This window comes from Diabrotica undecimpunctata, chromosome 8, assembly GCF_040954645.1.
Source record: "Diabrotica undecimpunctata isolate CICGRU chromosome 8, icDiaUnde3, whole genome shotgun sequence".
In the NCBI taxonomy this organism is placed as follows: domain Eukaryota; kingdom Metazoa; phylum Arthropoda; class Insecta; order Coleoptera; family Chrysomelidae; genus Diabrotica; species Diabrotica undecimpunctata.
The window spans coordinates 121693649-121716056 of NC_092810.1; the positions used below are offsets into that span (position 1 = coordinate 121693649).

A 22408-nucleotide genomic window follows, 5' to 3' on the forward strand; every position below is an offset into this window, starting at 1 on the left:
AATCCATACAATGACGATAGAATTTTCTGAAAAATTCTAGAATGCAAAATATCCCAAAAAATCTGCCACGAATGGAACATGGAAAATTATCGATGGTTCCAGAAGCTCTTCTGGAACTTATTGGAATTTTCTAGAAAATCTGGTCAGTGGTTATAGATCTTTCGACAACCTCATGAACATTCGTAAAATTTCTAGAAGTTTCCATACTTAGTCAAAGGGGTACATAAGCGGCGTTAAGTACGTCGAGAGTCTATTATTTTGTACATAATTAGGTACTTGGTAATAAAAAAAAATTAACAAAAAGGAATTAACTAGTGAAAAGTTAGTCAAAAGAATTAAGGTGCTATGTTTTCTCCGTTCTGCTGTACGGCATGGACACTGAAAAAGATAAACATTAAAAACATTGAGGCATTCGAGATGTGGTATTACAGGAGAATGTGGAAAATACCATGGACAGAAAGAGTAACAAATCAAGATGTTCTGCTGAAGATGGGGAAGGAATGCGAAGTCATAAAAACCATACAAACGAAAAAACTGGAATATCTGTGACACATAATGAGAGGAGAAAAGTACTCTCTGCTTAGACTCATAATCCAAGGAAAAATCTCGGGAAAGGGAAATGTGGGACGTAGGAGGATTTCCTGGTTGCGAAATTTAAGGGAGTGGTATGGGTCCAGTTCAATACAGTTGTTCAGAGCTGCAGCCAACAAAATAAAGATTGCTGTGATGGTAGCCAACCTCCGATAGGAGACGGTACTGCAAGAAGAAGAAGTGAAAAGTTCTAGATTTGCCATATATCAAAATCAATGATAATTCACAATTTACTCTTTTTTGTTAAGTCTGTTTAAAATTTGTAGTTAACTCCAGTCGCCATAAAATATGTGCTGATGCCTGATTTGTATCAAAAAGATTTTTTGGTTTTTTTTTCTAAATAAAGATTTGAAATCTGTCCTGTTTGGATAAAAATCAAATTTGATATAAATAAGAAAGTTACAATATCTGGGACACGTAATGAGGTCAATGCGATATGAAATGCTAAAATTGATAATACAGGCAAAGATAAGAGGAGGAAGGAGTATAGGAAGAAGAAGAGTGTCTTTGTTGAAAAATTTGATTGATAGAGTAAATATAGCGATGATGATATTCAACCTCCTATTGGGAGACGGCACTTAAAGAAGAAGAAAATAATATTAAAAAGTTTTTTTATATTCTAAACAAATTACATATCAAAACTGGTAAGAGGTTTGTATTTCTTACTCACTTCTCTACTTTTATCCTGTACGTTTACCGCACTAGAATTTGGGTGAACTTCTAACCGCTTTAAATGGCTATTGGATAAATATATTTAAATAGTAAAGTAGCTATCGGATTCAGTAGATAGCTGCAGAAGAGTTTGCTGTGGAACTCTGAGGACCTCATCCTCTATTTTATATATAAATAAATAAAAAAACGCACCTGATACAAAGAAAATAATTAGAAACAAATTACCAAAAAAATAAAAAAAAGACTATATATTAGAGATTAATACTAGTATAAGATTTAGAATAAGACTAGCGGACCAACTCGACATCGAGTTTTTTAAATGAAATTTTTATTTTGCGAGAAAAATATACAATGACCGGAAGTAAAAATATTTTTATCAATAACTCAAAAACTATAAATGATAATTTCGTGAACTTACATTTTTGAACTCTACATTGAATTCTCTATTGATTTGACTAATAAAAACAAAACCGGAAGTCGACCTCAAAACCGGAATGCAATTTTTAGTTCATCAAATGTCGACATGGATATCATTTAGCAGTTAATTTTGCATGCTGATCACGAATCCGGTGTCAGATTTGCTCTATCTTGACGTTTTATGCGCATTTCGGGTCACTTCCGGTGTCGGATCGCAACCGGAAGTACATATTTAGATTCGTCTCGACGAGATCTTTCGATCCATATATACATTGTGGGGTTTAAAACTTAAAGTGAATTTTAACTTCCGGTCATCTCAAAACCGGAAGTGAATTTTTGTACCAAAAGTATATCTTGACAATCTCATACGTAATACTAATAATATTCCGAAAAAATATTTTAATTATCTAATATGGTTTTTGAGTAAAGTGGTGGACAAGAAAAGGGCTTAGCGTTTTAGTATATAAGATTGTATACGAAACAATGACTCAGTATCCGCAGTCATATAAACCCCAACTAACAACAACATAAATGCTAGCACTAAACTTTTTTATTTTTTCGCGCACAACTGAAAGATTACGGTGCATAACTTATGTATACATAAGTATATGGTGCATTACCATCCTGACTAGGTACCTTCGATTGCAACTTCTGCAAGATATCAATATTGGATTTGCTTGCACACCTCCACAGTTGAATCCATAGGTCAGGACGGCTTTAGCATTACTTTATACATTCATAGCTTATTTTCTAGTGATAGTTCAGATCTTCTTCCAATTGGCCAGGAAAGTTGTTTTAATATTAATCCAAGTTGTTTTCGTTTATTGAAGATGTGGTTTCCCCAAGTAAGTCGTCTATCTAGATGAATGCCGAGGTATTTTGCACCATCTGCGGTACAGGTGAAGGTGCACTGAAGTGGTCTTGTAAGCTTCTAGATTCTTCGAAGGCATTTTTGTAGGACGAGAGGATGACGGTGTCATCAGCAACATTGAAAACGAGCAATTATCAGAAGAAGGTAGGTTAGCCACGTATAATAGGTACCAAAGTTGACCAACCAGACTGCCTTGTGGTACGCCGTAGTTTATAGGTCTCAATGCTGTTATTACCGTACCGTATTTCATCTGGAGATGTATGTATGTTATGTAGGATTTGAAGATTGTAACAAACCGCACCCTCTATAACGGTGACGCCTATGGAGTATGTGGGAGGAAATAACTCCTATCTTGTATCTTTCCTTTAGTCATATTGTGGCCTTTCTCTTCCTTCTCTTTTCAGGCGTTTCCTTGCTGTATGTTAATTTCTTTTCTCATATACTATTTCTTCTTCACAAATGTGTACAACGGAACACACGCAGTAGAAGTTGAATAATAACTAAGATGCGAGCAGTGGACTAGTCTATCGAAAATTTAAATGATACCTAAGTGATTTTCCTATAGTTCTTTGGCGACTCAGGAGCTAGATAGAAAACCGAAGGTGCACCGGGGTAAAAAATAAACTATAAAATAAAATCATTTAATATATCCTTAAAAAATACCTTGTCAAAACATACTTACCAATAATTTATTTATAATATTCTAATCACCTGATACCGAACCACTTACACCTAATATTTCTGACACATGGTCCTTGATTCGCACACGATATACTTTGGTACGTTCTCTAGTCGTTTTTGTTTTACAAATTTAATAATTTGGAACATTTTACATTCGAGAATATAAAACAGATAAGACTGATGTCGCGTGAGGGTCAAAACGACTGATTAAAAACGAAAGAATTATGGGACAAGCAATCAGCAATGTGTAGAGAAAGCTAACCAACCATTACTACTACTACCTGAAAAAGTTAAGATATTTACTTTTCATCCAAAATTTTTTTTAATAAATTTGGAAAGTCCTAACCGATACTTTCTGGGAAGGTTAGAGAGTATCTTTTTTGATAGTAAACAAGTTTCAATATTATTTCGTCGAAAGGAAAAATTACGTTTATTGCTTTATTCACAAAATCGGAAAAAATAGGTAAGCTCTTACGCCGATACCGAATGGATAAAGAAACACAGATCCTCGGTAAATACCATTCTCTGAGTATATGCCACTCTTAGGAGAATGTGCCTGTTTTTTTTTTTTAGTTTGGGCTCCTACTTTTGGATATGTTTCTACTTAGAGCGGTTATGCCAATCACCCTACTTGAATGCATTATTGATCATTATCTTCCGTTTTGACTTAAAATGGCACCTAGTCATCTCACGTATTTCTTTGGGACCACATTTACTTCTGCATGTTCGAATATTATTTACTCCATTTTCCGTAGTTTCCTAAGTACTAGGAAACTACATGATGTGCTTTCTGTTCCAGTTATTGGAGATCATTTCGTTCTTATGCAAGACAACTCTCGTCCGCACGTTGCTAGAATAAAAATGCAATATCTTCAAGACGTTGGCATTTAAGTTCTTAATTGACCAGCAGTCAGCCCAGACCTAAACCCGATTGAGCATGTGTGGGACTACCTAAAACAATGCATAAGAGCTCGTATGTCCTACGGAAATGCTTGAACGGAAGAATGGGAAAATTTGGATTTGGAGTACATACGGTCTCTGATAAGAAGCCTTTCATAGATAATGAGTGACGTCATTAGAGCTAGAGGTGCTAATTCCAGATGCTAAAATGTTTAATTTGTCCGTAAAATTCCTTATTTCATAGATTTGCATTTTTCATTTTTGTTGAATAATTGTTCTTTTCATTTTTTTTGCCTGTTAGTCTTTGATTTTTCATTTTACTGGAATAAAACACCGCTAAATATTCTTATGTTTCATCCCCTGGCATTTAAAAAAAATTAGGAGATACTAAATGTAAATGGACGATGTAAACACCAGAAGAGCAGTAAGACTAAATTCATGGAAGGACTAGAAGAAAAGGAAAATTAATGAAAACATAAATCTAATGATAATATATAGGAAAATATGAGTAAAAACAGAATTTTTATTTTACATTTATTTTTATTCTTATTTACTTTTTAACTACTTTGTGAATTTATAGAAACATTGTTTATTAGGTATAGAATATTTTCAGACACTTCTTTATTTCGGTAAAAGTTAAACGAAATTAATAAAAACATTATTGATACCCTAATATAATACCTGCACTAAGTAATTACGTGTTTGTTTTTTATTGTGGCAATCATCGAACTCATTAATCAAATATGACATCCATATCCATCCAGTTGATGTCGACGAGGAATTTGAAGGATAGTTCTGTACAGTCATTTCCACCGCATAATGTGATTAGCAATATTCTGGAAATTACCAATATTTTGACCTCAATTAATAAATTTTTGTAATTTGGAACAATCAATTGATTATACATTAGAGAAAATGTTTTTTCTTGTTACACTCATTTGGTAGTTACCCCCTATGTTTATTTTTCTATAAGAATTAACAACGTAATTTTAATGTGATATATATTTTTTGTTTCTTTAAGTTTTTTGTTCAAGCTGGCTCTGGAGAAAGTAATAATTATGTCCCAAATCACACACACCGGGTCAATATATAGCAAATCAGTGCAAATCCTTGCCTATGCTGATTATATCAATATTGTTGTGAAAACAGAAAACTCTGGTCTGCAACCAAACTCTCCTTCCACAAATTCTATCACGTCTAGATTTTCTGTTTTTCTTTTTTTTTTAAATATTAAAAATTTATGATTTTTTTAGTTTGTTTTTCCCATCAACATTAAATTATGTATATACATACATGTTGGTAAGTTTTGCATAGTCCATATTCTTTATATTCAATTTAATTATTTTATGTGTACTTTATGTATTGACCTAAGAACTGAGCCAATAAATGTAGGTACAATAGAAATATCTAAATTATATTTAAATAAATTTTATTTAATTTTGGGTTATAAAATGCCGCGTTTTAAAAAAAAATTGTTTTTGTTACATTTGCGGTGAATTGGCGCTGAAAACACAATGAAACGTAATAAACGTAATAAGATCTGGTCAAAGACGCCTATTAACTTTATTTTGGAGTTCATCATTAATAAACCTGTATGCGTCCACTGCTGGACATAGGTCTCCCTCAGCTCTTTTTATCTGTCTCTGTCTTGAACGGCTTACATCCAGTTACCGCTAACACGCTTCAGGTCGTCAGTCCATCTGGTTGGTGCGCGTCCTCTGCTCCGTAGTGCTTCTTGTTTTGCTCTTCACTCAACAATACGTTTAGTCCATCGGTTGTCTGATTTTTTTCGGGGATTCTTAGCACCATGTGCTCCAAACCTATTCTAACCGCTACCTTGGTTGGGGGTGTTGGAGCCGCCGAAAACTTAAAGCCATTCAGTAGTTTCGTCTTTTATGGAAAATAACTTTTGCGGTTTTAAGTTATTAAAATGTAACGCTTGGCTAGTGCGTGTTGGTTTCGAAGTGGGGGAAGAAAGGGTGGAGATGGGAATGCTTTGAGATTGGACATGGTTTCCCCGGGGATGGGAGGCTGGGGAAATTCATGAGCTCACGTGGACAGGTTTGCTATTCCTGAACTAGATCTATCCCTGCCGGGATTGCAGAGAAGTATCCAACCGCTACCCTGTGGCATTTACTGTAAAAATTTGTTGCTAAAATTATGCTGTACCAGTTACTCAAGAACGTTAAGAGGTTGACCTGAAGGAAGTCACACATCTATGTAGTTTTCAATGCCAATGATTAGGAATAAACCTCAGAATCAGGAAAATGGTTGCTACTTTTGTATTACATCAACACGAGGATTCTTGAGAAAAAATAAAGATACAATTATATATCCGAACAACAAGGACCAGTTCCTCATGCCAAAAGCACTTCACTTTCAGTACCTCCAAAAAATAACGAGAAGATGAATGATAAAAATATTTCTTGTCTACAGACTCAATCGAGTTTCCTCGACCGACCAAGAACTTCTTCATCTTCGTACACTTTATAAAGATCTTCAAGTCCACCTATGGATCCTTACTTTATAAATCCATCCGATTCGAATGACCTTGCTCGAGATTTAGGATCATCAAAATCTAAGGCTCAATTATTTGGATTAAGATTAAAACAGTGGAATTTGTTAGATAAGTATACAAGACTCTTATATTTTCGGACAAGGTAAGAAAACTTCATGAGCTACTTTTCCAAAGAAGATGATTTAGTGCATTCTAATGATGCTTCAGAGTTTCTTCAAGAACTGAGTTTTTCCAGAAAAATTTGAAGAATGGAAACTGTTTATTGGTGCTTCTAAGATTAGTTTGAAAGCCGTCTTACTCTACAATGGTAATAAATACCCTTCAGTGCCCCTCGTGCATGCAACAAACACGGAAGAAAATTATACAACCTTAGAGCTATTACTTTTACTTCTTCTTCTTTGTATGTCCGGCCTTAAGTCCTGTTTTATTAGTGATGTTGACTGCCAGGTATCTCTCTACGTTTTAGTGAGTGTGCCTTGTGGTCTCTTACCTTCTGGTTTTGCATCTCTTACTATTCGGGCAAGTCTCTCTCTTCTCATTCTGTTAATGTGTTGGTTCCATTCTCGTCTTCTGTGGCGTTCCCGTCTGACGATATAATGTACTTTACACATGTCACTGATTTGTGTATTAGGGATTCTGTCTGTTGTTTCTATAACATAGGTTAATATCGGTCGTACAAAGTCTTACGAGTATAGATGCGTGTTTTTCCTTATATCCTCATATTCTTATTTCTCCATACCACCATACCTTTATTGCTTTATTAGCTTGTATGCGGGTTTCTTTGGAGATGTTTCCATAATACGATATTTGCGTTCCCAGATAGTTGAATTTTGATACTTGTTCTATTTCTTCGTTTATTACAATTTTGCATCTCACTGGCTCCCTACAAATAAAGAGGGACTTTTTTTTGGGCTGATATTTTCAGGTTAAACTTTTATGTGATAGCTTCCAAAGCGTGGACTATTCGTTGTAGGTCATCTTCATTATTTAATATTATTACTGCGTCATCTGCATCGCATAGAATCTTTATTGCTCTGTTCCTGACTTTTTTACTTCTTTTATTAGTTTGTCCATTATCAAGTTAAACAATAATGGGCTCAAGCTATCACTCTGTCTTATATCTGACACCTCATGAATGTTGACTCTCTTCATTAGTTCGGTTCCTATTTTTATTCGTGTTTTATGATCAGAGTTAATATCCTTTATTAACTGTGTTATGGTGGCTGTTATAGTATCTCTGTGTAAAAGTTGTAGAACAATGTTAAGTTCATTCTCTATTTTTTTTACATGTAGACATATTTTACATGTAGACATGTTTTATTTAAATTTTCTGCATATTTTTAAATAATAACAATATATTAGGTAAGGATTATCAAGATAAAAATAGAAGATTAACGCAAGTTATCGATAGGTCGCCTAACAGTATATTCTGGAGTCAAGGAATAGGGAAAAGAAGAAAATATGACATATATGAAACTCTTTTAAACTGAACAGAACTTAAACAATAAAGAAGAATAACGAAAGAAAGCTGGAGGCAGTCGAAATGTACGTCTTTAGGAGGTCAATTGGAGTATCCCGCATAGAGCATTCGCAAAGCTGCGATAAGACGAAGAATGGGAATTATTGAAGGTTCAATAACGACAGATGTAGCGAGAATGCAACTAATATAATACGAATATGTCCAGACAAACAATTATTAAGTTAAGAGAATAAAAATCCTTCGCCAGCGTTATATAAATGTATTTTAGTTTATTTATATTCGTTTGTATTTACTAAATGAAGGGTACAGGAGAAAAACGTGCTAAGTCAATTTTTGGCGAATTTGAGATATTGACGGGTTCCTATAGAAAACACGTTATATTTTGTCGTAAACATACCGTTGAGGACAAAAACACGATACGTCAGGAAATATGTAATAGGAAAAATATCCTGTATAGGAGAATAACGTGGTAAGTCCGTGTGGTACCGGGCAAAAACGGGCTAAGTCGGGTTTCTCACTTCTATTCGTTAGCGTGCCACGTGTCGCTATTGTGATGGTTTTCTGTAGTTTTGTCAGTATTATTCATGTTTTTCGTTAGTAAACACTGTTAGAAACATTGTTCGTGCCACGTGTCGCTGTTGTGATAGTTTTCTTCAGTTTTGTCATATTATTCAAGTTGTTCGTTAGTAGGTATTGTTAGAAACATTGTTCTAGCATGGAAAGTGACTTAAGTGATTGCGAGGATTTGCCGATAGTGTTTTCTACAAAAAAGAGGCCCAAACATGGAAGATTAACAGATGTGAATAAAAAAATTAGGCTACAAAGTCATGAAATTGGCAGGGAATGTGACTGCAAACGTTTAGAGTACTCTAAAAAGATTCCATCGAAGAGTAAGCAAAACATTATAAGAAGATTTAATCTTTTGGAGTCTATCGATAAACAAAACTCCTATCTATGTGTACATATGTCTCCTTAAACTCGTTTAAGAGATGTTTTAGCTCTTTATAAGATTAGATATTTACATAAGAACAAACTTAATGAAGTAGCAGTTTGTCGGGATGAGTTTATAGCTTTACACGGCATCACAAAACGTAGAATTGAGTATTTACTTACATCTTTAAAAAATACCGGCATGCCTCCAATCGACAAAAAAAGAAAACACTTAAACAGACCCTTAAAACTGTGTGATGATACTCGTAATAAAATTAAAGAGCATATATCATTATTTAAAAGCAGAGGCAGTCATTACAGTACCAACGACTCTCAGAAGAAATATTTACCCGAAGAACTCAATGTTAAGAAAATGTGGGAAATGTTTTAAAAAATGCATTCCGGCAGCGAAGTATCATACGAAATTTACAGAACCATTTTCACCACAGATTTTAACATAGTTTTGGTTACCCACGCACAGACACGTGCAGCATATATGATGAATACCTAGCTAAAATGAAATGTCTCAAGCAAGAAAAACAACCAAGTAATGAAAAACCTGTACTCGTGTTTCTAAATGAAAACCAAAAAATTGATCAAACTATGGAAGACATAACAACTAAAATTAAACAACTAACCACATTACAGGGAATACATACACACATACAATAAGTAACACATTAAATACAGGGAAAGTGGTATAATTGCAGTTCCGTCGACTTGTTCAGAGCTGCAATCTCAAAAGTGAAAATAGCTGTGATGATTACCAACCTTCTTAGAGGAGACGGTAAAAATCATTTTATTCAATCAAAAAGCAATCAAAGCTTTTAAGTCGTAAATCCAACGTGAAATTTTCCAATTTCCAAAATTCCTACTAATTATGTATACTACAACAGGTAGATTATGTTCAACGTACATGTTCTCTCTGACTCAAAAAGTATCTTTTATGTGTACCCAGAAACCATTACTAAAAAAGGTAGTGGTGATGTTGCTTCTCTACTGAATTATTTCGTATATAACTATTGTGATTCAAACATAAGAGAACTGGAATTGTTTTGTGACTCCTGCGGTGGACAAAACAAGAATTACACCATTTTCCGCTATCTGCATAATTTTGTTCACCATCAAAAAAGGTTTGATTCTATTAGAGTAACTTTTCCTATTAGAGGTCATTTTTATATGGAGAATGATAAGAATATGGGAATCATTAATCAGAAATCCAGAATTGCAACAGTGAAGGAATTATACGATCTCGTTCAATCTCCCAGGCACAAACCTTCACCCTTTGTAGTGGAACATATTTCAGAAGACAATCAACATATTTTTCGAAACTGGACCGAACATGTAAATAAAATTTACAAGAAAAAAGCTAACTTTACAATTCAATCAATAAGACAATTAAAAGTTTCAAAAGAATATCCTAGGTTAATCGAGTATAAAGACACATAAAATGGGGCATGGAACTCAGCAGTTGTAGACAACCTACCTTCATCAAAAATTTGGAGAGTAACAATCAATTTCTTCTTCCTGAAATATCTTACTCAGGTAAAGTTGTATTCATAGACTGTTATGTAGTTTCACTATTATTTTTTTTTGCTTCAGGTCAAATACCAATTTCGGCGCAAAAATTTGCTAACCTGCAAAGTTTGAAAAAGTTCTGTGGAAAAGAAGCTCAGGATTATTTTACCTTACTGGTGCACAATTAATTAAAAATATGGGGGACATTTTTTATTTTGTTTAATGAAAAAATCTTTTAAAATAATGGAAACAATCTTGTTATTTTCTTATAATAATGGATCTATTAATTTTTTAGTTTAACTATTTTTGTAGACGTAAAATTGTTTGTAAAATAAAAATGTACTTAAAAAAAATTGTTATACATTCAGGGAAAAAACGGGCTAAGTCAGAACCAACTTTGAATAACTTCTTGATTTTTCTATCAAAAAAATTTTTTAATGTTTTAAATTTTTAACCTAAGGATCTCAGATACCTAGTTTAAAAACAAATTCTGACTTCAAAAACTTTTGTGTTTGTAGCGTTTTGAACTTTAAAATTGCTTTATCTTAAAATCATAAAATGTGACTTAGCCTGTTTTTCCCCTGTACCCTTCAAATATGAGTGCAAATATTTTAATAATCCATTTATTATTCTCTAAGTTCATATATTATAAAAACAGTACTATTTTATAAAAAAATTATAATGTAAATGTAAAAAAGAAACGTATTTTTGTTTGACGCACCTACTCATGTCTACCCTAAATTTGAAGTTGTTTAAAGCCCCCAAGACAATAAAGCACACACGCCCCGTGACCTTAGAGTAATAAAAATCATTAGAATTTTTATCAAAAACGTTATTTACATATCCTTAAAGTTTGCTTGCGACTGAGATAAAAATGCTGCTTACGACAGTTTCCAAAGATGATATTTCCAAGACAAAGGAACTTGGGCTATATAATTTAAATATAATGATCATTTGTTCGCCACTTAAATTTAAATAAAACAAACATTTTTCTTCGACAGCAAAGCACTAAGCTCCCGAAATCTTGTTACTTCAACGACATACGAATAAATCGGTTGCCAATAGCGCCGTCACACATTTGAATAGCAATTTAGCATGGGGGTGAAATTCTAATCAGTTTTTACGACAACATTTTTATAATAACGTGCTGTCTGTATGCCTTTCGATGCTCGCTTTTTAACGGGATTGCCGACGGTTATATAATATACTTTCATTATTTTTTTTAAACGTCAATACCAAGACTGAAAAATGCTTCTTTTTCTTTTAATGTTGAAATGCTATTTGCCATTAAATAATTTTTGTCACACTTATCGAAGGGTAATGGCACAAGGGAGCAAATTCTCAATATTCCCGGACAGCTCATTGAAAAACCCCAAAAATTCAAAATTCCAGAAGGCATTTGACTGTGTTGATTGAGTAAACTGGAAAGTTTTGGTGACAATTCTATAAGAGATGTAATATCTTATCATCTATCAGCTCTCGTAAAGTGCCTATACGACAATAATAAAACCAGAATAAGAATTAAAAACCGTAAGTCCAACCCTTTTTAAGACAGTAAGAGACTACGCCAAAGATATATTCTATCACCAACCTCTTCAACTTCTATGGTGAATATATAATGAGAAAAGCACTTAAAAAATGGAATAGCGGTATCTCTATCGTAGGCAGATCGATGGTATCTCAGGTATGCAGACGATTTCACTCTAATAACTGCATTCAAAGCTAGTACAGCTAGTGGAAACCGAAAGCAATGGATATGGTCTTAAAATCAATAAACAAGAAACAAGAAAAAATTATGATAGTCGGTCATTTAAACTCACTGCAAACAACCAGAGCCTTGGATCAGTTTGAAATGGCAATTAGTTTCCAAAACGTTATCTTTACACCTGGAGATCACCAGCAGATACATTTGAGCGAGTGATTCGTAACCAAATAGACTTCATATGTCTAAACAAAATATATATTTAAATGCAGATGTACCAAGAGATCACAATATTTTGGTAGGAAAAATAAGCCTGAGAGTTAAGAGAGTTACAAGGACTAATAAACAAACAGATACTAGAGAAAAAATGTCAAATGATACCGTGAAACAAGAAATAACCAGTACATTAGAACAAAAAATAAAGTTGACATCAAACAAGAGACAAGACTGCTGAGAACAACTGCACGAGAATTAAAGATATGTTAAAGACCGTTCAAGAAACCGAATTAGGTTCAGTAAAAACAAGGGGAAAACACGGGTGGGTGACAGAAGAAATACTGAGACTCATGGATCAAAATAGAGGTCATAAATAAAAATAAAAACGAATGCAAGAGGATCCACGCAAGAATCAGGCAGAAGATAACACATTCGAAAACACAATTTATTAGTAAAGAATGTAATGAAATATAACACTATAAAAAGAAACACGATACATTTCATCTGCACAAGAAATTAAAAGAGATCACTGGAAACAAACGTAAACAAGTATATGAAAGAGTAGAATACTATAGACCAATTGCTATAACAGGTCCATTTAAAACAGAAAGTGGAGTTACATGGACAATACAAACGATAAAAAATGGAAAAGCATTTGGCCCCAATGAAGTAAGTGCTGAAAAATAAGTTTTTAGAAGAAAATGGAACTAAAGCACTGTCTGGTCTCTTTAACAGAATTTATTATAATTGTATATTAACTGATTGGCGTAAATCGACATTTGTCACAATCCCGAAGAAATATCGTGCAAAGACATGCAGTGACTATAGGACAATAAGGCTGTTGAGTCATATTTTGAATCTTTCTGTGAGTAATACATAGCAGAATATACACTATATTAGAGGAGAGAATTAACATTGCTTAATTCGGATTTAAGAGTGACTTGGGTATGAGAGAAGCCTTGTTTAGTATCCAAGTACCGATACAGAGATGCAGAGATATAAATCAAAATGTATACTTTGTGCAATCGATTTTGAAAAGGATTTTGACAAGGTCCATCATAACAAAACGCTACTCATATAAATATCGAAAACAGCTGGATTGGACGATAAAGATTTACGAATAATTACAAATCTATATTGGCATCAAGTGGCAAAAATAAACAAGAATTGTCGGATGAAATAAATATAAAAAAAGAGTAAGACAAGGCTGTATACATTATACCCTTTAACTTGTATTCAGAAGACATATTTAAGGAAGCCCTAATACTGGCTAATTTTGGAGAAGACCTTCAAAATCCATCGGACAAAATAAAGAAACCTGTGATCACTATGGATTAAAACTCAACGTTAAGAAAACTAAATATATGATAGTTAGCAAAAATAATTATATACAGAATGACGGTATAAAATTCGGAAATGTCATACTGGACAGGGTAGAGAAACTTGCGTATCTCGCCAGTAATATCAGCTGGGATCCAACCGTAGAAATTAAAGCGGAATAGAATACCGATCTGCTTTTGTAAATCTAACGAACCTACTTTATAGCCACCATCTTCGTAATGACCTTCGCTTTCGAATGATATATTGCTATATGTTGTAAGTGCTAGTGAATGTAATGGAAGCGGAGACTCTAAGCGAGGCTATGCTATTACGTTTAAACTTAAAATGCTTGGAAGCCTTTGAGATGGGGTATACAGACGACTAATAAGAATAAGCTAGGTCCTCAGAATGAGAAATGATTAAGTCCTTACACGTCTAAACCAAACAACACACCTTGTCCATATAATATAGAGATGCAAGCTTTAATACTTCGGTCACATTATGGGACACCCTGAAAAATATGAACTTTTATATCTGATCATTCAGGGAAAGTTCCAAGGTAAACGTGGTCCTAGTATAAGAAGAACATCATGGCTAAAAATCTGAGACAATGGTACGGAAAATTGACTACATCATTATTTAGAGCTGTTGTCAATAAAGTCACGATAGCGAATATGGTAGCCAACATCATATCCAACGATCAATAACGGTCACGGAACTAGAAGAAGAAGATGAACGAGTTCAATTATTAGTATCCTGCATTAGTAATGAAGGCTCTTGTGAAACCGATACACGTAGGAGAATAGAAATGGCAAAAATGCTATTAGTCGATTATCAAACCTATGCAAAGATCGCTCTTTGTCAAACAACACCAAAATGGGATTGGTACGTGCTTTAATTTTTCTTATATTCAATTACGGGTATGGATAATTAAATCGACCGATAGGAAAAGAATTAATGGATTCTAGATGTGGTGCTGGAGGAGAATGCTTCGGATCTTATGGACAGAGCACAGAACATATCGAAGGCTTAAAAAACGCTGAATTTAAACTTACTTCATTCACATTACAAACGATCTAAAACATTTAAAATTGCTCTTTCTCAATTACACCAGTACGTTTTTTAAAACTACTTATCTTATGCTACAAAGGACATTCAGAATCATCTTCTTGGAGGTATTTCCCATGACGTGCGATCGTTTGTAATGTAAAAGTTTAAATTCTGCGTTTTTTAGGCATATCTCAAATGCCTCATGTTTGTTGCTACAAAAAAAAATATTTAAATTTCATGATATAGGTTTTGAAGATTGTTTTCTAAAAATCGAAATTTCACTATAACTGTTCAATTATAGTTATAAATATTATTGATCTAATGAGAACTGTAAACAATGGCAAAAATCGCGCAACGTTTATTTATTAAACATATTTATAGAAACTGACTTCATTTGCAGCAAAATACAAAAATTGCAAAGATGACATGCACTCTTCATGCACTCTAATACACATTTTATTTTACATTGATTTCGCGCATGCAACTGTTATTCAAAATCACCGGTCGCTTCAAGCGTTATTTCTGAGATAACAGTTCATTCTACAGAAAAAGTGCCAATTAACATTTTTGTTCAAAATCATCTCAGCTACATTTTTCATTTGAAACATTTTTTTCTACGGCGTACATGTTCTTGATAAATCAAGTTTTTACCCATCTACGAGGGGGGTTGTAGGGAGGGGGGCGAAAGGAAAAAGTGGTAAACTTTTTTGCATCTTTTTTAAGGTCCTAAAATTAATATTCTCGTCAAAATCAGCTTGTTCGTAAGACTTTTGGGGGTCAAATCTCTGACGACTGGACTATGACAATAAATACATTTGATTTTGAGACTTAATGATGTACGAGGTGTCTTTTTTTCTGTTAGCACTTTGGTCGAATTATATGGAAACATATTCACAATCGATATTATTCTCTTGATATTATTAAGTATGTATTAAAATTATCGAAAATCTTAAACTTATTATCGGAACTGTGATTGAAATCCAGAAAATAAAATTGGAGGAAATTCCACGACGCGAAAGTACGAGACGAAGACGAATTGTAAACGAGATATTGGCTCGGCTAGACTACTACGAAACGAAGAGAGAGAGCGACACATCAAAGCGACATCAACTCGCGCTAGATTGCTCTCAATAATTACTATGCAAAATTATTAGCATATTAATTAAAGAAAATGTAATTAAAATTGAGTTGTGTCGAATAGAAACGCGATTATCATAACTGAGTTGGGAGCGAGTTTAAAATATGTCCAGCATTGGAAAAGCGATCAAAAGTGAGACATAAATTGCTACTGAAACATCTTCTGACGCCTTCATTTAAATACTCACACCAAATTTAGATTATGTTTTTATTACCACTGAATTCGTTTGCATGTTAATCTTTCAAGCACGTGCGACTCACTGACGACTTATTTCCAGATTCGTTTATGTATTCAGGAATTATCCAGAAATATATCTAAAGGAAAACACTAAATTTAACTAAAAGAATATATAATACCGTTAAACGTTGCAGATCGATTTCTTCTTAGTATTGTTACATAGGAAGCTTCAGTTTATTTCTAACGCCATTCAAAGCATATCTTCTTCTACTTCACTTCCTTATGTGTCATCTCCACTTTTTTAAGTTTGGCTATAAATATGGCAATTTTAGTATTCGAGGCTTCTGATTAAAACAATTAAATAGAACTGAAAAAAACTAGGTTTTTGAGGTTTCTTAACCCTTTGTGTACTGGTGGGCTAAGCGTTAAGACACATTTTAAGCAATTTATGCTGTAGCTTGGTGTTCCTTGCGCTTAGACCCAGTCAATACGTGGATTGTCGAGATCCCATCCAACGATTCGCGGATCAAATTTTGTTTCGCTGGCCGTTGGTAATATTTTTATAGTGGTATGTTTACAGTGGCTTAGCACGTGGTTGATGGTGCTGTAATATTTATGAGTTTTTCAAGATTTTTAATAAAATGGCCAGTAAGTTTTTCTAAAAATATATTGTATAGGTAACCTATATTTGTTTGTATTTGTGTGGTAATGTTCATTGATGAATTTAGTACATTTTACACATTGTAATTATGGTGGTGGCAGTGCTGGGACACAAGGCAAATGCATGCTTTTTTGTTCCAGGCAAAAATAAACATTCCTATGCCGATTTGGAACGTATGTCTCAAGAGGAAATCTTGAGACATATTATTGAGACACTATTATTGAAGACATTCCATCTGATGTAGATTCAAATATTGATGACAGCTCCGATGACGATGAAGAAAATGAATTAAAGTATTTTTGATATAGAGTCTATGCCGATTATCTTTGAAGGCGCGTTTTCAGTGAAAAACCAACTTGAGGACGTCTTAGAGACAAATCAAATTGAAGCAGATGAGAGTGACGGTGATGATACTCCGTTGGATATACGTAGAAGGAAATATTTTCTTTCAAATACAATTTGGACTAGAGACTCCCAAAATTGCATTACCTATAAAAAAAAATTAATGTACCAGTCGGCCCCAATATACCAGACAATATTGATTCTCCCACGGATGTATTTCTTCGACTCTTTACAAAGGACCTTATTGATAATATTGTCTTTCAAACCAATCTATAAGCGGTTCAAAATAGCGACGGTGACGAGAATAGATTTACACAAACCAATGCAGAATAAATGCAGGTATTCTTAGCAATGAATTTACTAATGGGAATAAAGCAACTTCCTAGTCTGAGAGACTACTGGTCTTCCAGAGCGGATCTTCGAGATGTGTATATTAGTTTTTGTATGCCAAGAGATCGGTTTACGTGGTTGCTCAAAAACTTGCATTTAAACGACAATTCTCTTTAACCTAAAAGACATGAGGCCAACTATGATAAACTATATAAACTTAGGCCTTTACTGAATCATCTATCAGAATCGTTTTTTGCTTGTTATAATCCCTAAGAAAATCAAGCAATAGACGAGTCAATGATAAAATTTAAAGGACGTAGTTCCTTAAGTCAATACTTACCACTGAAGCCCGTAAAAAGAGGCTACAAGGTCTAGATCAGCGCCGACGAATCCGGATTTGTATGCCAGTTCGATGTTTATACAGGAAAAGTTGCTGATACGACAGAAAAAAATTAGGAGCTAGAGTCGTAAAAGATCTTACTCGTAAATTGGTAGGAAATGGCGATAAAGTTTATTTCGACAATTTCTTCAATTCTGTGGAACTAATGAAAAACTTACGCGAACACATAATTTACGCGTGTGGAACAGCAAGAAATGGAAGACAGAACACACCAACGGATATAATAGAGGACAATAAATTAGCGAGAGGGGAGTCGGATTGGCGAGTTAGCAAAGATGGTACAGTTTTTATGAAATGGAAAGACCGAAAGGGTGTTTTGTTTATAAGTAATTATCATAATCCCGAACATATTGGAACAGTGTCTACGAAGAGAAAAGATGGTACTAGGGAGGGCATTGTTTGTCCAATACTAGTTAAGGACTATAATGCTGACATGGGTTTTGTTGACAAAATGGATATGCTAAAGTCAATTTATGAATCGAAGAATTTTTTGGACATGTCGCTAGTAAACGACTTTATTATTTTCAAAAGTAGATCCGATGGACAATCGCTTACGTTGAAGATGTTTGGGTTAGCAGTCATAAACGGACTTATTGGCGCCCAACCTGTCGTACCAAAAAGAGGACGCAAAAGAGCTAATGACACTGAAGTAAACCACTTCAAGCGCACGGTACCCTTAGAAGTCCGATGTCATAAATGTGCACATATGCCAATTCACATGAAACCAAGGAGATGTGCCCTTTGCAGCACTCGAAAAGAACTGCACAAGTCTTCCTGGAGCCGTTCAACATTTAATGTAGGACTGTGCCTTAACGACAAGAAAAATTGTTTCTCTTTATACCATTCAAAATAAAGTTCTACTTTTGAAAATATTTTATTAACCGACGCCTAGTGTCCTAATACTTATGACACAGTCTATAGCCTTTATTAGCTAATAAAAAAATAAAAAATACAATACATTGTTATTAAAAATAATGATTTTATATAAAAAAAAAACCAAAAAACTTGTTAAAAGTTAAAAAAATAATTCCGGCGTCAAAGGGTTAACCAAGACATCCTTCTCCTTGTAATGCTGCGCTTGACTTGCGCATTTTCTTGCATAATCAATCATAATAATTGGTCAAGGTATAAAATTCTCAAATATTTTAGTTTTCTAGTTTTGAAGCTCAATTAACAAATTAGATGAAATTATACTCAGCAATTCAAAAAAGAAATACAAAATTTAAAGATGAAAAGTTAGATAAACATCTAACAGAGGTAATAGATGACAACAAAACTAACTCTTTACTTTAGAACGAAAAAAAACCCTAAAATAACGATCCTGAATAACCCATGACGAAGTAACAAATGCAGACATAAGTTGTATGTAAAGAACCAAGCAGAAGGCCATTACATTTGCATAGCATATGGAAATGCATATTTAAGTAAACAAAAGGGAAGACTCACCATAAGAAGAAACCGTTGAACAAGAAAATAAAGTAATTAGATTAACTATACTATTAACTACATATATATCGGCCTATAAATTAAAATCAATTATCAATCCAAAAAAATTCCATCAATTTTGATCTTATCAATAAAAAAATATTCAAACAACTCTCTAAAAAATCTATAGTTATATTTACGCTTCATCATCATTTAGCCAACCGCGCCCACTACTGGACATAGGCCTCCCTCAGTTTCTTCTAAGGTTCTCTACACTAGGCCGCTTGCAAAAGTTTCCCGCTACACTTTTCACATCGTTGGTTCATCTAGTCGGTGGTCGTCATCGGCTAATTTTATCGAAATGAAAAGACGGATATGTTTTTTGTACACACTTATGACAAATGCAATTTACTGAATGTAACATATAAAGTAATGACTGGTATAATTAGAGACAGACTACCAATATATACAGAACAAAGCATACGGGAGTAGCAGTACAGTTTAAAAAAAGGAAGATCCACGATAGACGCTATAAATATGCTAAAACAAGTAATAAAGAAATTATACGAGTACGACGGAGAAACACTCCTAGACTTTAAACAGGCATTTGACAAACTAAACAGACGAAAAAGGATCCAAGATTTACAAGAGAGTAATATACCAAATAAAATTATAAGCATGATAAAAATGCCAATGCGAGATTCCCAAGCAATAATAGACAATGGAGATGCGCACTCAACGGTACTATTTATTCTATAACTAGACAAGATAATAAAAAAGCTGTCAAACGCAGGAATTGTAAACAAGAATGCAATACAAATAATGGGATATGCGGATGATATAACCCTAGTAGCAGCAGAAAAAAAGGCATTAAAGAAAACCTGCCAAGAAATAGAAAACGAAGCCAAACTGAGAGGACTGGAAATAAATGAAAAAAAAATACATGAGAATAAGCAAGAAAAAGAAGACAAAAATTACAGAACTGACAATGGATGGACACAGTTTCGAAGAGGTTAAAATATTCAAGTATTTGGGAGTACTAGTCAACAGAAGAAATGAAAGAAGAAATGAAAGTGTAGATATAAAAAAGACGAGTTCAAGCGGGAAATACAGCGTTTTATAGAAACAAAAAAATGTTTAGAGATAAGAAGATAAGCTGAAGCATAAAAATAAAAATTTACAAATCGACCATAAGACCAATAGTAGTATCTACTGCAGAAACATTTACATTAACAGAAAGAGAAGAAGAGCAATTGCAAGTTTTTGAGAGAAAAATACTGGAACCAAAGAGGGAAAATGAAAAGGAAGCAAGACAATGGATGAATCACAAAATACAAGAATTTGGATTTCATGATCTAAGTTTTTACATTTGTGAGCTAATGCTATTTCGTTGCAGTCGATTTGTGGATTTTCACTTGGTACCAGATTTGTTATGTATTGTGTCTTTCCAAAATTTATGTTCAAACCAACTTCCTTACAAGCGGCATCTAACTCAGTAAGCACAGTTCCAATTGCTTTTAAGCTATCTGTTATCAGAACTATACCGGCCGCAACTCGTAGGTAGGAGAACATTTTACCATAGACATTGATTCTATTGGCATTCCACTCCAATTGTTTGAAACCCTTTTCCAGAACTGCCGTAAAGAGTTTGGGAGATAACGTGTCTCCTTGTCTGATTCCTCTTTTGATTTTTATAGATTTTGTATCTTTATGTAGTCTTAAGGTCATTGTTGCATTATTGTATACAGTGTGTCCATAAAGTATGGAATAAATTCGATATTTCCTAAATGAAAAGCCTTTTTAAAAAAATCTAAAACACATCGATTTTTAAATTTAATGTTCTACATTTGACAATAAAATTTCATTACACGAGGTGATACGCATTACAGTGATGACGTCATCGGCTCTTTTTTAAATGTAACACCCTGTATTTTAGGACATTTCTATATCGATAAAAATGAGCTGATTCCAAAAAAATATAATACCGGTGGTCTAACGGATATAATTTGAAAGATATGCGCTTAGAAAATTAATTTTTATTGATTTATAATAGTAATAAATTATAAATAAATTATAATAAATAACTTGAAAGTAATCCAGTAATTAATACATGACTTCATCTTAAATGTTCGAATTGTAGCCCTTGTTGTATTTGACAGTAACCCAAACGTTGTACAAATTCTTGTAGAACCTTGTTTATGCTTTCTTGAGAAATATTGTTTATTTCTTTACGAATTCTTGTTTTTAAGTCTCCAATATTTGCAGGTTTCGTTTTATAAACAACATTCTTTAAATAACCGCACATAAAATAATCCTAAGGATTAAGGTCTGGCGACCTCGCTGGCCATTCAATATGTCCACGTCTTCCAATCCACCTGTTCATAAAAACTTCGTTTAGGTACCTTCGAACATCTAAAGCATAATGCGGAGGCACACCATCCTGTTGAAACCATAAACTTTTAACAAAGCCTCCAAGATTAATTGTACTGGGAAATAAATTAACTAAAGTAGGTACGAGATACCCACTTAAAAACTGAAGGTATACCCGTTTAAATTACCTTCGAAATAGTAGGGTCCAATGATTTTATTTCCTACAATGCCAGCCCATACGTTTACCTTTTGCGGGAATTGTTTGAGTTTTCTTTTGCCCAGTATCTACAATTCTGACAGTTGACCACGCCATTTAATTTGAATGTAGCCTCATCAGAAAAAATAATATTTTGAACCAAGAGAGGGTTTCGGTGGCTGTTATCCATCATTATTTCGCAAAATTGTATTTTTTTATCTGGATCATCCTGTACAACTGTGCATTTTACTTACTTTACTTACTTTTACGTACTTTGTGTACCGTTGTTTCGCAAACATCGAGATCACTACTAACCTTACGAACAGAAGTGTGCTCATCTTCTTCAAAAGCAAGTAGAACATCTAATGTTGTAACATAATTTACAGAGAGACGACCTGATTTGCGTGCATTTTCAACCGTACCAGTTTCTCGAAATTTCTTTTTTTCAATCTTACTTACTGTTGACTGCATGATGTTTATTTCTGGATATTTATCATTAAATA

The 22408-nt window shown here is 33.7% G+C and overlaps 1 protein-coding gene across 1 annotated transcript; it reads right to left on the minus strand.

The window, feature by feature from the left end:
- Positions 1-18791: 18791 nt before the first annotated feature.
- Positions 18792-21067, minus strand: LOC140449087 (uncharacterized). The gene is made up of 2 exons (XM_072542229.1): positions 20675-21067; positions 18792-18845 (listed from the first exon to the last, which is right to left on the minus strand). The coding sequence occupies exons 1-2, from the start codon at positions 21065-21067 to the stop codon at positions 18792-18794; spliced, it is 447 nt and encodes a 148-aa protein (XP_072398330.1).
- Positions 21068-22408: the final 1341 nt, after the last annotated feature.

What these genes read in the sequence shown, in the direction of transcription:
- LOC140449087 (XM_072542229.1), bottom strand. Translation starts at nt 21,067, where the DNA reads ATGACCTTAAGACTACATAAAGATACAAAATCTATAAAAATCAAAAGA. An exon ending in ATCATGAAATCCAAATTCTT is followed by an intron (nt 18,846 to 20,674) that starts GTATTTTGTGAT and finishes TTTTTTTATTAG; the next exon opens with CTAATAAAGGCTATAGACTG.